The sequence below is a fragment of the Rhipicephalus microplus genome, chromosome 1 (assembly GCF_043290135.1).
Source record: "Rhipicephalus microplus isolate Deutch F79 chromosome 1, USDA_Rmic, whole genome shotgun sequence".
Lineage (NCBI taxonomy): Eukaryota > Metazoa > Arthropoda > Arachnida > Ixodida > Ixodidae > Rhipicephalus > Rhipicephalus microplus.
The window spans coordinates 236036196-236051472 of NC_134700.1; the positions used below are offsets into that span (position 1 = coordinate 236036196).

The 15277-nt window shown below is 41.7% G+C and overlaps 1 protein-coding gene across 4 annotated transcripts in view; it reads left to right on the top strand.

The window, feature by feature from the left end:
• LOC119166252 (uncharacterized) overlaps positions 1-15277 on the top strand; it is a 180841-nt gene that overhangs the window by 161933 nt on the left and 3631 nt on the right. For all 4 annotated transcript variants that reach the window (XM_075891645.1, XM_075891646.1, XM_075891647.1 and 1 more), the window contains exons 30-35: positions 350-557; positions 3985-4127; positions 6118-6273; positions 8515-8679; positions 9938-10059; positions 13871-14026. In XM_075891645.1, coding sequence (XP_075747760.1) covers positions 350-557; positions 3985-4127; positions 6118-6273; positions 8515-8679; positions 9938-10059; positions 13871-14026 — 950 coding nt within the window. The remainder of the gene's footprint in view (positions 1-349; positions 558-3984; positions 4128-6117; positions 6274-8514; positions 8680-9937; positions 10060-13870; positions 14027-15277) is intronic.

Genomic DNA, 15277 nt, shown 5'->3' on the forward strand with positions numbered 1-15277 from the left:
TGCACAAGTAACTCCAATATTTGTTCCCATGTTTACTTGATTACAAGAACTATGTTCTTGCATATGGCATAAGTTGTGCCGTGTATGCTTTAGAATAAAGTTGACCTACCACTACGGCTGGTTGTCTTTGTGCCCTGAACACTCATTTTTAGCACTTCTTGGTAAGGAAAATCAACTTTGTAGTTGCCGTGCATTAGTTTTCTGGTAGCCTAAAATAATAAAAAAAAGCAAAATCATTAATTCAAGCAACTAATGGCATTATTAATCAAGTAATTTGATACTGTGTTGTCCGAGTGTTTGAGCATTGTTGTATTGAATATTGTGTCATTTGACGATACCTGCATTGCAGGAGATTGGCGCATGTTTGTGGTTCGTGGCGAGTGCCCCTTGGAGGCAGCTTTGGTGGAGACGCCTGTCGGAGTTCAGAACCTGCGCAGCCGTGGCTCTTTCCTGGTGCTGAGTCGCTCGACCGGCCGCTGTTACCTGTGGCACGGGGCCAAGTGCAGCCCACACTTCGTGGAAGTAGCACAAGTTGCAGCAAAGGCTATCGTGGAAGAGTGAGTCTCTACTCTACGACCTTGCTTTAACATTGGTACTTTTTAAAGTCGATATGAATTGGTCGACATGAATACCTAGTGGTGTGTGCCACATTGATGGGGTGGGCCCCACTATTCATCTCCAGTCCACTAAAAATGAAAGTTGTCTATAAATGTGTGTGGTGGTGATTGCAAAAGGAATGAGAATAAAGACAAAGGGACACAATCACTAGTGTTCATCTAGTGTAGGTGGTGATATAAAATGTTTTCAGGCTAATAAAGCTAGTTGATTGCACTGGAGTTCACGTCGCCCAAATGCTGGTTCTGTCTATAACCTTTTCAAGTGCGAATTAGGATACATTGTCGACGTGTGCGTCAAATTCACATATAATTAAAAGGCACTTAACATTACATTTCTAGAAAGAAAATGGCCATGTTTTGTTTTGTGCGAGTCTCGATGATTAATTATAAATAGTGTAGCATAGCGCTAGTGGTGGCCAGCTGGCTAGAGAAAAGGTGACGAGCGCTGGTGGCTCCTGTGGCGCGAGGCGCCCAGTACGTTCGTAGGCTTCTGGCTGGTGGACGCCACAGCCGCTGCTCTTCTTCGGCAGCTCTCTTCCTGCAGGTCTCGTCTCTCGTCCTTGCATTAAACCAGCGACAACGGCGCGTCTACGTCGGACGCCATCCTGTCGCTACAATAGCATATCCTTGAATACTTCATGTTCCATTTCGACTTAAATAGAATGAAATTCTAGGTTCCAAAAGTGTGCGTAATTATTTTTTTGTTGTGTTCATTTCGTGAAAAGAATGTTAATACTTTCTGGCTTCAGTTCTGTAACATGGCGCGTCGAACGACCCATCAAACATTATGCTAGTGCCTTCAACAAACATATCGGTCAGTCATTAACACCACACTGAGGTCAAGTTATGACATACTGACTATGCAAAGGGTACAAATAATGAAACTAACAATAAATTGGGCTCTTCTTCTTGGCCACAAGTTGACGTAACTAGCGCAAACAAGGTGCGTACCCAAACATAGCCACCACCGCTGAAGGGGACAAATTAAGTGTTTGGCAATAGCTAAAGTCGTCCGCTCTCCTGGAGGAGAAGCGACCTCTTTAGAGTTCACTAGGAATTTGTGAAGGAATGGCAATGACAATGTCGTTCTGATTCAAAAGAATGAGGGAGACAAAAAAAAAGTTTGAAGAGAGATTGGGCTTGCTTTAATGGCCAAAAATCTAAAAAAATGTAATAAAGAAAATTAGCTAAGAACTAACTCAGCTGTTCTGACTTTATGTCACAAGGACTAATTAATCAGCAGGGCAGTGGCATCAAAAAGCTAAACTAGTAGAGCAAATGAAAGGAAAACCTAGCAAAAGAAGAGAAATTGAAAAAAAGAATAGGCGACCAATTGATGACACTAGTTTCTCTGTTTTATCAGCCCACGCAACGTTACGTCAGTGAAGCATAGTTACCGTATTTACTCGCATAATCCTCGCACTTTTTTTTGCCAGAAAACTGATGCAAAGTTGGGGGGTGAGAGAATTACGCGGGGAAAACTTTCCACGAAAACGCAGAGAGCGAAAAAGAAAACGAAGTGGCCGCAAATCGGGATTCTCACGCCAGCAACTTACAGCAAGCTTTAAGAAGTACTAATTGGAGCTTACCTCAACAATAAAAGCAGAGGTTCAACACAATGCAAGATTTATTTGAGACACAAAAAGTGGAAGCAAATAGTAGAGAATTAGAATACCATACGCGAAGCTTGCGGGCATAGCGGTAGCGGTCGGCGCTCAACAGGAGCCCTCAAAAGGTAAGCGTAAGACGTCAGTATTGGGCTGATGGCTATTTAACAGAATTGTCCGCAGTTTCCTTCTGAAGAAATAACGTTTACCATCAATCCCAGTTTTAGGCACCCAGCAGGCCCAACGCGGTTTGGTGGCTTTCAGCTGCCGTCACCAGTAGCAAACACAAAGCTCATAGGCTCCGAAAGGCCTACCGGTGGCCCTGTTGCGGTTGTTTAGTGCATGATCTATTACTTGCAACTTGAAGCAGCCGTGTGGCTTCAGTATGGCGTAGATGTGCGTCAGCTTGGGCTAACTGTTATGGCATGACGATAGTTATAGCGCGAGAACAAAACGACGACACAGAGAGTATCGCCCCGTAACGTGCCAAGATTACCGTCACAACATACAAAACACGCCGCAATGCGCACTGGCCACTTCGGCTTGGCTTGGATTGGATTGAATCTCCGTGCAATAGTACGCTTGATGCTTAAGAGATGGCGCCAGATAGCGCCCGCTTCCATCATCAATAGCTGGAACGAGCAAACGACATTGCAGGAGTTTTCAGGGGTGCGATAATTACTCGAGGAAAAAAAAAAATGTATTTTTCTTGGGCAATGTGGGGGTTGCGAGAAATATGCGAGTGCGAGGATTGCGCGAGTAAATACGGTAGTTCCTTTTACTGAAGTCTATTTGCTTGCTCAGCCCTGTTGATCACTGTTTTGGTCGATATGCATCTGTGATCTGAAATGTGAATGGTGCATCGATTGCCCTTTAACTCTGACAGCCCATTTTGTCAAATAATTCTGTTCATTTAGTTTTAACCTATAACCTGGAAATGTCACTCTCAGAATCACTGGGCTTCGTGCGACTATGGCAGTACTTGTGTTTTGATGCGTGCATGCGTGTTCAAGATAACTACTGCCTACACTGAATAAATATGCCTGTCGTGTTAGTCTTTCTTGTGCTTGATAATCCTGTCTTGCATCGTTTTGCTCAGGCCTGCATTGATACTTTGTGAATATGATGCGGGAAAATTGGTGTTGGTTGCTGCAAGCATGGTGTCAGAGTGGACCCGTCAGTCAATGTTTCCAATCTGCCTAGCATGGGTGTTGAAATAATGACCACATAAATTGAAAGTTGCTGTGACGGTGAATATGAGATGTTGCCGAGTATCTTTAACTACACTCATATATGTGAGAATGTTATTCCTTGCGTGTTGGGGAATTCTCTGCGATTTGAGGTAGTGCATAAACAGCATTTTTATGCCATGCAAAGCCTGTATCAATGTCCCACTAAAATTCCTGTTCCTATGCCTTAAAACCAAATTTTGTCACTGCCAATACTTTGTAGCCAGTAAAAAGTTGCTCCACTGTTCCTGAAGGGCAACAAATATTTTCGAAGAGTTAGAACAGACTGGCTATGCTCACATTCAGGTAGACCGTTTCCACAGGAATGGTGGATAAGTTGGAAATGTTTTACCTCTTATACGAGCTTCTTGTGCAGACCTTTTGTCCGGCATGTGGTGATGTTTTGTTGTAGCTGCTGATATGGAACGTGCAATCGTGCTCTTCCACGTTTTCATAGTTTTCAATGTTGGTAGTGGAATGGATGAGTCTCGCTTGCTATGTCTATTTTGAATCATTGTGTTCTTGTTGCAGAACACCAAAAGAGATGTCCTTATCGGAGGATGTTGAGCTGAAACTAACGGAAGTGAAGGAAGGTGCTGAGGAGCGCGGCTTTTGGGATGCGTTTGGAGGCGACAAAAAGAAGAAACAGCACCTGTTTGTCTCGCTTCTAGACAGTGAGTGCACCTTCTTTCTGAAGCTCTATAAAAAAAGTCAGAGCTGTGTGAATAGCGAAATTTCGAGTGCAAAGCGAATTTTAATAGTGAACTTCGAGTGTAATGCAAATCTAATATTTGTCGAATATGTTTAGACTACTTCAAAGCAAAATGGAAAAAGTTTCGGAGCATCCCTAGGCATATTCTTGCGAGATAGGAACACGAAAGCATTTTTGCCCAAGTCGGTGAAGTGCTAAAGGGGTGCTGTTAATTTGTGCACCCCAGGTTTCCCAATAATGAGGCATTTCAGAGACAGAACTGTGTTTGTATGTGATTCAGTACTACTGAAGTGATGTTGACGATACTTTACGGGAGAAAGGAAAAGCCGCTAGGCCCTTTACCTCTCCTCCTCCAACTTTTCCCCAACTGATGTGGTGGAAAAGGGCGTGCTTCCTTCAAGTCTAAAGTTCCTCTTAAGCTGCATGGATTTCCCTCTCCTGCTCCATGGCTGCAAGTGGTATTGTGGCAGTGGTTGGTACCAGTGTCAGTTCCATTGGAAGAAGCCACGTACTTTCTGCACGTGGCTTTTGTGGATGCAGGACAAGTGCCCTCTCTCGCAAACCTGGCCAAATAACGCTTTGGTATTAAAATGCACTGGAAAACATGGCAAAAAATACAACAATTCATTTTGTATGACAGCCTGTAAATGTGGAGGCAGCACGTCCTCCACTGTGTGAAAATGAAACCATGCTGCTGGCTGCTGCCTAGTGTTGTGGATGGCGTATTGCACAGTATATTGCCACAAGCCTGGATAACTTGATATTTCGCCATTTTGTGGGTCATACTTATGGATTTTGTATTGCAGGCCGTGTCGGGACATTATTCGAATGCTTTACAGACAGATTTGAGTGTAAAAGCGAAGCCATGTTCTTGGAATCGACATTAGCAGCAGCCGGCCGCCAGGGGCAGATGTAGTGATATCGTAGCAAAGAAATATGTTTTAAAGCTTGTCCACTCATGCTCATTTCGTGCTTGACTACGCTCTGTTGGCATAACGTTTGTTCCTAGCGAAGTGGAAATAGTGTCGCGCCCCTTTCATTATGAAAGCTCCTATCATGGGAAGGTTTTCATTTGCCAAGGACAGCAATGGTACGCCTGTTATGCATGTCAAAAATCAATGTCTGTTATTAGTGCAAATAAAGGAAATAAACTTTCAGCAGTAAAATGATCAGGAAAAGTTTCTATGGACTGAAAGTAAGAAAATATACGGATTTCGATGAAAAGCTGTTCGGTGTTTTCAAGCTGCTCTGTGCGCACTGAGCTTGTCTAAGTAACGGCCCTGGAAGCGGCATGCAACTGAGGTATGTTCACAAGTGACTTTAGAGCCAGTGAAAGTGGATAACTGAAGAGAAGGAATTGTGAGCAGAATTTCACTTGAGGGTGCATTGTGCTTTTCTGTTTTTCTTCTGGCCGCTAACCCAGTGGCATTCCGTTAAAGTGCCTTGTAAGGTTACACGCATACGCATTTTTATTTCGAGCTTTCAAAAACTGGCTAAGTGTTACATTCAGTTATAGGCAAATGCTGTTCTTTGCACTTTTACACTGCACTTTTTCAAGTCCGGGCACAGCTATTGAAGCTACCTTCCAAAAAAATGGTGTAAGGTTGTGGTGATGGCCATTAATCTTTTGGTAGGGCTTACATGCATCACTTAAAAGCACTAGGATTAAATTTTAGCTAATGAAATCATTAATACATCTCTTTTCTTGAATTTAAAATGTATTGAAATGTAAAATTACGGTTGGATTGCATCATGTAGCAAACACTATTTGAAAGTATTCTCACACCTCTATAAAAAGCCTTTTCTATTGGAGTGCATCGTATAATGTTAATGAGGGAACTGCACGTAGCGTGCTGGTGCAATGCAGTGAATATTATTTTGCCGTTGTGTTGTCGCAACCAGTTCATGGTGTTGTGCAATCAAAAGCAAGTCTTTCGCTTCATGCTCTGCAGGCACCCTTGATTTCGATTTCACGCCGAGGCTCTTCCACATGACGCTGGTGTCCGGCACCTTTGAAGCCAACGAAGTGTTCTGCCCCTTTCAGAAAACTGATGTGCCTTGTGCCTACCCATTCTTGCAGTCTGACCTGTACAATGCTCCGCAACCAGGTGAGCTTTTAAAAAAGTATACGTGCCAGTTGGCACTTGCGTGGCTAGAAAGTGTAATGTGATAGTATAGTGTTTGTTATAAATATTATTAAAGAAAAGTCTGGTTGACTAGATAAACTTCAACAGACTTGACCCTTTAATGCTTGAATTATGAAACTGCCATAGAAAAAAGTTGTTTTCATTTTCCAGCTTTAAGTGATTCCACAGTTAAAATATCTAAAATGCACCTTTAAAGTATACTTCTATGTATGCCACGAATCCTCCACATGCCACAGGATTGAAGACCTTGCAATGAAAAAGGTACCCAAGAACTACACATGTCGGGTGCCACGTCTTGAGCGCGTACACACTAAGTAAACAAAAAATCATTGAAGATAAAAAAAGGTAAAAACAGTGCTAACTAAAAGAGACCAAGTATGAAGAAATGACAGGACCAGCGCCGATTAACTGACTGCTTATTGCTTCAGGGCAAGAAATACTTCGTACTTTGTCTCTTCTAGTTTGCGCCATTTTTACCTTATACCATGTTTGACTTACTAGCCCAACGAAACACACTTCTGGGATTTATTGGAGGTGGAACTTGGGCCAGCCAGGTGAGAAAGAATGAAGTGAGCGTTCTTGCACATGCTTCGTGCTCTTCATCATCAGCTAGGAAACAATTAGTTCTAGCACAAAATGCATAAACAAGATAGTGCTAGCTTTTTTTACGCTACAAGCTACGTTATCTGCGTGTACTTGATAGCCAGCATTAAAGGTGGCGCAACTTCTGTGACTTGCTTGCTCGAAGTATTTCGCTTTGTTGTGCAATCGCGACATACCGCAGTAAAGGATTAAATAACCCTGAGGTGATTACTGTGATGACCAGATTCTGATTCAGCCTTCACAGATGAACAAAAACACTCTTCAAGCACTTGAGTTTAGGTACACTCAAAAAAGGCAAAACTAATCCAGATTTCATCCAGGAAAAAAAAAGGGGTGCGAGACTGAAAACGGATGCATTCAGAGGAAGGTGCGCATGTGGTAAACATGTTCACTGTTCTTCAAAATAAAGCTTTCACTATTGACATTGCCATTGCTTTTAGGTGCTTGCATGCTGACCTGCCAAGTTGAATTATTCAGTGAATGCCATGTTCCGAAGTCTGCTAGCATTACAGAGTTGGCCACACTCGCACACAGAAATTTTTGGCAGGAGAGAGGCATTACATTTAATCACATGCACACGACGGCATGACGCAAAGAAAATGCTTGCACCCGACAAACCTTTATTCTAAAAAATTTTCGGCAATGAGTCCAAAGGACAGTAAACGCAGACGCTGAGGTAATTTGATGATTTCTTGAAAAGAGAACAAATGGTAGAGAAGGAAAGGCAGGGAGGTTATCCAAACCAGGAAAGCTGGTTTGCTGACTTACACGGGGGAACAGGAAGGGGGAGATTGAAAGAGAAGAAAAAGAGTGGAAAGAGACAAAAAAGTTTGATAAAGTTTGGAAAGAGACAAAAAAAGTTGTTCATTACTCCTTTTGTGCAGAACTGAACAATTATCACGATTGTATCATTGACACCTTGAGTGTTTTATCACTCAGGTGCGAATAGTGAATTTTACCACTGGGCTTGTGTGAATAGGGAATTATAGGTTCCAAGCAACTTTGAAGCAAACAGTGATTTTGGTTGAAAATTTTCATGAAAATTGGAATAGTATATATGTATCTCATATTATAAATGAAAATGGACATATTTGTCATGACCAGCTAACCTGCTCAATATTTTTTTTAATTGAAATGAGGCCTGTGCAACTGCAGTTTTTTTGCGTCAAAGGAAGTGGAAACAACTTTGAATTATATAAGGATTGGACTTTCCGTAGAATGCAAGTGATGGGCTGTAAAATATTTTGTTTTGGAATTTGCCATAACTTATATCTGATGCAAAGCGGATTATCGAATACTGCATTATTCGTTCGAATATTCTAAACATTCGAATATTCGCACATACCTACTGTACAAAAATTAGGCAGCAAGCATTCTTCACTGTTCATTTTTATCTTTCGGCTCTGTACACCTTGCTTAGTAAAAGCTTCAGGGCCGAAATGTGCACAGTAGGCAAGAAAATGATGAGGACAGCAGTTGTTGTCATTTCTTTGTTAGCTGCACATCTTTTTGTGCTGGTGCTTTAATATTATGGCATGCCAACTCTGCTGCTCCTACACATTGTCTAGTAAAACTGCTGTGCAACTTTCTTCCTTGCAGCTGTGTTTTTCCTCGACAACCGTCATGAAATGTACATTTGGCAAGGCTGGTGGCCAGCCAATGACTCCGAGACAGGCCTGCCTCGTGTCCCGAATAGTTCCGAAAAAGTGCGGTGGAACACAACACGCCGTCTGGCCATGGAAACGGCCCTGCACTACTCCCAAGGTACGTCATCTTTATCTTTGTCCAGTTTGTGGCACTGTTTTCGTCATGTTCAACTTTGGTGCTTGAGCACCCTTGTTTTTGTATTGTTTTTGAATACTGATCTTTCTTCTTTATCTCTTGGCATTGTCTTATTTTATGTCCCATTTCTTTTGCCCACGTGTGCTCGTTCCCGGCCACCGTGACACAAATGGTAGAAATCATGTGCACATATGACAAGAGAAAGGGCAGTTTTATTATTTCTCTTCTCATTGAGTAGTTTTACCGACATGTGCTATAATAAAATAGCTCTATTTTCACAGCCAGCAATGCACTTCACAATCTATAGGTGCAACTTATAGTATGTTTTAAATGTGAGTGCATTTCTTAGGCTATGTCAGGCATCTGGCGGTGTCCCCACGCGGGTAGGTGTTATATCTGAGCTCTAACTTCCTCTTTCATAGCCACAGCTTTGGCGCATGTGCTTATCATCGTCCCTAGCAACCGTCACATGTGGTGCAAGAAAGTGTAGGAGAGAGCGGGTGCCATGCTCCTTCTCTCACCATTCGCTCTCTGTCCTCCCTGCGCCCTACTTTCTGCCCGCTCGCGCCTCTCTTTCGACTGATCGCTGGCTGGGAGCCTCTCAAGAACATTTGGAAATGTGGGCTGGAAATGCCGCTGTGAAACGCCAACGCCGAGCCGACAACGCTGGCGCCCCGCTCTCCCGTCCGCTCGTTCCTCGCTCTCGACCATTCACTGGGGTGGCAGAAGTCGGTGAATGTGAATGTCTGACAACGGTACCCTCTCTAGGTGCAAGAAATGCATTTGCATTTCCTCGCGATTCCCATCGGGGAGGGGGGGGGCATTTTTTTAGCTTCTTAAAGGGTGCACCAACATTCCTGGCATTGCATTTTGTAACAGTATGTTACACTTAGTTTTACGCTACTTTTATTGTCTGCTGCCGACATTATTGATAATGTTGACTGACTGCCACTCTTGACCTCTGTTGTTGTGACCTCTGTCGAAAACAAAATAGTACCATGAAAAGTCGCTATGATTGGAAAAGGCATCGCTACAAAATACCGGCAAACATTTTGTCGTGTAATTTTTGAAGTAACCATGTTCAACACCTTTTTGTTTAGACCAGTTTATTGCCAACTTTAGATTCTTGTGCAATCAGAGATACTTTCAGATGTATTTTAAATAAAAGTTAATATTTTAGTTTCTCTGCATATTATACAGTCTGACAATTGAATATCCTGCAATTTTGTCTTCATTGCAGAAACAAATCCTAGCGATCCCCCAAAGGTGTACCTGGTGTTTGCGGGCTTGGAGCCTGTGGAATTCACCTGCCTTTTCCCAGAGTGGCAAGACAGGGATGACATTGCTACCATCAACATAAGAGTAAGTGCCATAGGCGCTACTCGTCTATAGACAAGCAGAATAGTGGAAGCCAGTTCAATGTTGTTTTGCCGTGCGCAAATTAAATGCACATGTCTTTGCTGCAAGTAATGAGAAGTGCAGTGGGTGGCACCTGGCCATATTATTTGACAGCTCGATTGGAGGCTTCAACACATGTTTGTTGGGATCAGTGTGTAAATAGAGAAATAATAGCTGAATTCGGTATGGATCGCTAAATGCGACAGCAACACATTGGACTGTTATACGAAGTAAGGCTAGGATATTTAGGAACCATACGAAATGTAGTAAACACAGTGGAATGGGCATTGAGCTGCAGCATTTTTCGCATGCGGAGCAGCCCGTTCTGCCTGTGTCTGGGCACGTATGCGAGCCCGTCTTTCTTTACTGAACTAGCATTGCATTGAAGCTGTTCCGCAGCTGTTCGAAAAACATTTGATGGCATTACAAAGGCCAAACTACATACAGTGTTTTGTCCGGCGTTTGTCCGGTGCTTTCTTCCTTGGTGTCAGTCGACGTCGATGATACCGGTGATGGTAGCAAAAGTACAGTTCCAATGCACTTCATCAAAGCGTCAACCTCAGATTGTTTCAGACATCGCAGTGTAGGCGTCGATGCTGGAAGTAGCTGGATGGTGGGAAAAGCTTGCTTACTTGCTTTATCCTTCATATATGGCTTCCACCCACCACGGGGGATTCGGTCATGAAATCGGTGGTTAATGCATAAGTGCATAAATAAATAACTACAAGTGAGACATACAAGCTTTGTTCAAGAATGTTTCTTGTTAAGTCCTTTGACGGTAAGCCTGTTCTAAATGGTGCATACATATAGCTCGCCACTAGTGATATAGATAGCATGAGCGGCGCAGTTTAGTTGCCAAGTTAGCACAGTGCCCTGACGAGCGAGGAGTTGCCGATTCGAATATACACATCCGGGACGAGACGGGGATGGTGAAAATCAGCCGAGAGTGTCCATATAATTGCTATCGCAATAAAAAAAAATATCCGCTTTGCAGAAGTTTAATATTATGGTAGCTACAAATTTTTTTTTTTTTCACGGCGAATGCTTTCACAACAGCCATTTTTTCTGCCGCGGATTTCCGGCTATTGGGCACGTTAACAAACACAAAACTAGGATTCAAGTCGGGATTTCAACTGGGCCCCTCTGCGTGCCAGTAGAGTATTCAACAGAGCCACACCGTGGCTTGAAACTCCTTTGCACAAATACCATGTGTCACATCGGGCAAGGAATAAGGTTAACAGATGTAAAGTAGCGGGGTGGAATAGGTTAGCAGCCGGCATAATGCAATGTGAATTGCATAACAAGTAGGTCGTTTACAGCTTCCCACCCATTACAAAGTGCTCAGCCATAAACCCATAAAACATATTATGTTCTAAAATTTACTATAATTGGAGCATATAAACCAGATAGCAATCTTTTAAACCTAAAAATGGAAAAATTAATCTAAGGATAATTTGGTCATTTAACTTTGAAGCTAATATGGGAATATGGTCATTTCGCTTTGAAATTCATAGCAATGCATTTTCTTGTGCATGTGTGCGTGTGAGCGTGTGCGTGCGTACGTGTGTTTGAAAGCTGTATTCATCGCACAGCACCTATTCACTGGTGTCAAACCACCTTTACAAGGGATGTTACGTGCAGATCAATATGCATCTGTAATTCATTCCGAATTGAAGCAAATTTGAATAGATTATTTGTTTGAATATTCCAAGTGTTCTAATATTTGTACAAGCCTAACGTCCAGGAAGTAATCCCAACATTTCAAATAGATCTTCAAGGCAATGTGTTGGGCATCGTGATCTTAGTTCACCGATGTTTTGTCCACATACAAGGATCCTGGGATTCAAAGCATTAACGGCCTCTAGAAGGGCTGCTTCCCCCAATTTTTTGTGGTCGGGCTGAGTGTTCCATGCAGGCCCGTTTTTGTCATGGCTTCTGTGCTTTGAAAAATTTTGTTAAGGGGAGACTCGAGCTGAAAAATGCAAATTTTTTTTCAAAATTAGATATATTTCATTTTTATTTGCTTTCACAAGTTTAGTTTCTCTACTTTCACAACAAAAAAAAACAGAAGATTGTTATTGAACTTGGAAGTAAGTTAAAAAAGTTAAAATTGTTTTTAAAGAGCACAATGTGGCTACCAAAAACTAAGAGCTCATTCTCAATGGTGAGTCTTGCCATTGCATTTCACATTAGGAGTCCACTAAAGCCACTTGCTCAAAATAACAATTATCCCCAAGCTCTCATTATGGAAAAAATCAATCCAAAAATATACCTTTGCCACATAGATGAGCTTTGCCTTGCACTTTTAAAATGTGTTTTTCTCAAGATTCATTTTTCAGCAACGTTTTGAATTTAGACTTTGTTTTGGTACTTCTGGTATCCAGATTCAGATGTTTTGCTCACAGATTCATTAACGCCTGATAGGTACAAATATCTCCTTTAAAACTTGATATCTCCTGTATAATAATTACGGCCGTAACTAAGCAACTGGAATTGGTTGAGGATTCTAACAATTCTGGCATTACAATTTTTTTGTGTAATAAAATGTCTTATACTCACTTTCTTTATAGTTATTTGCTACAGTTAATGTGGAGCAATATGAGCCATTAATAGCTCAGAACCATACAAGCTTACTGGCACAGAAAGTTTGTCCAAAAGGAACTATACTTAACATAGTTTCATGGAATGAAACAAACTCATGGCACAATGCTCATACAGTGGAACTTCAATTATACGTCCCCCAGTTTTGCAAAGACCCACATTTTAAGACTTAGGATTGGTCCCGGCAAACTCTTCATAGAAATAATGTATTAAAAACTTCAGTTATACGTCGCAGTTTTGAGGCAACCCCCCACCTTACATATTTCAAATTTTGTTCGAAACAAAAAGACACATCTACTCGAATCAAACGTCTGCCAAATATTCAAGAGTCCAAATATGAACTTGCATTCCCCTAGGTTGACAACTGGAAAAGTATAGCGAGGCAGGATGCCTTTTTAGAGTGGAAAATTTATTCTACTGAAAGTTCATGCGCTTCTACACATGCCTCAATCGCGCGATTACGTATCTGAAGTTGTTACTTAGTCAAGCTCTATCCAAACAGAATAGCTTCAGCTGGCCAAAAAGCTATTTTCACATTTTCGGTCCATGGAAACTTCGCCTGGTAGACATATGCACAGCTGATCTACTGCATTGGTTTGTGGCACTCGCAGCCACAAGCTTGAGTGCACAAAAAGGCACGACACAACTGTCTTCGCCATGCAAAATTGCTTTCGCTTTATGTCAATGTGCATAACAACAGCAGTAATTTTGGTATTCTATTCATCTGTAGAACAATAAATGTTGACTTCACTTTTTTTTATGTTGAGAATAAAGATTCGCTCGCACTTCTTCCAACTATGCAATGCTTTCATTAGCTGCCACTGGTAAGAATAATTTATTCTGCCTTCCTTGCGAAGGCACAATATCGTGCCGTAGGCTTATTCAGGTGGTATGGGCCCATTTTTTTGGGAAAAAAATCTTGGTTTTTTGACCATACAACACCTGAATTATACGATTATATTGTGTGGTCCCCTGAAAGTCTTATAATCGGGGTTTCACTTGTACAGCAAAAAATTTCATCGCCCTAAGCTACAGATTAACACTTTTTTTTTTCCGAATCACGTCTCCTCTTAACAAGCTGCACCTTCTACTCTTTCCTTATTTGGCCCCAATTTTTTCCATTCTTTTGCTGGAAACATTACTCATGATGAGTCTTTTGGTTTCCTTTCTACAGGAAGACAGAACTCACGGGGACCGACTTTCAGTCCAGGAGACTCTATCTCAGCTCACCAAAACTCATTACACGCTCAAGGAATTGAAATCTGTGCCCCTTCCTGAAGGCGTTGACCCAAAGAGACTGGAGTCTTACCTCACAGACGAGGACTTTGAGGTATGAGCGTTGATAGTGTTCAGGTTTTGATAACGTGTTTCACTAGAGTATAGCATTAAGCAGTATTATATATATATATATATATATATATATATATATATATATATATATATATATATATATATATATATATATATATATGTGTGTGTGTGTGTGTGTGTGTGTGTGTGTGTGTGTGTGTGAGAGCGGCTGGCTTCGTCTCTTGTAGCGGTGCCATCAGCACTTCTCTTGTTCACGATGTCTGCTTTACACTGAGCGCTGACAGTTTCCCGTGGCATTATATAATAAATGCAAGAGAATATTCACTTGTGTTGTGTGTTACAATTACTTTGCTCGGCAGCATCGTCTGGAATAAGTTTTTTAGGCTATTTCATTATCGCCTGGCAAAGACGTTGAAGGGGTACTGACACAAAAACTTTGGCCTCGCGTTTTTCGGCTACAATGTGTTCCTGGGGGCCTGTTAGTCATGACATGACACATTGTTTGCTTCAGCACGCGACAGATAATTATTTACAGGCCCCTTAATATGTATCAGTTTCAATTTCGGTCTGAGAGAGCGCCAAAAACTAGGCGTAACTGACGCCACCTAGCGTGCACAGCTTTTGAGCACCTCAAGACACAGAACTGTGACACATTCCACACGGTCCGCATCAAGAATTACATTAGAATAAGCAATTACAGAGTGGCAAAAATTCCGCAGTACACCTGTCCTTATGCTCAATTATTTTTTGCTTCTCTGGGTAATCCACGTATTTTCATGAAAAATCTCAAAATCGACACAGCAAACGTTCTTTTGCCCACTTTGCAGGCCTTTGTTTGAAAAAAGGCTTACGACAGAGTGGTGCAAATTCCACAGTACTTCCTTGGCATGATTACTTATAAAACTGCCAAAGCTAATAATAACGCTTTTCAATAAAGATACAATTGTGCTTACTTCAAGAAAACCGCATGCCAGGAAAACTTCTGACATGAAAAAAAAAAACATTTTTGTTATTTCTTGAACTTTCCCCACTTGTTCTCTTGTATATCAGCTTTCACAGTCAATAAAAACATGTTGTATAATGTCGTTTCACTTGCAGTTACGGCTTGTCAAATAATGCCTTTTGCAAGGATAGGCAATTGTAAATCGGACTTACTGTCGCTAAGTTTGGAATGCAAGCCTATACTTCAGTTTTCTAAAAGGCAAGCCATACTGATATAACTGTTGGCTGCACTGAGGATGCCGATTTTTAAATGATTCCGTCACGGTAG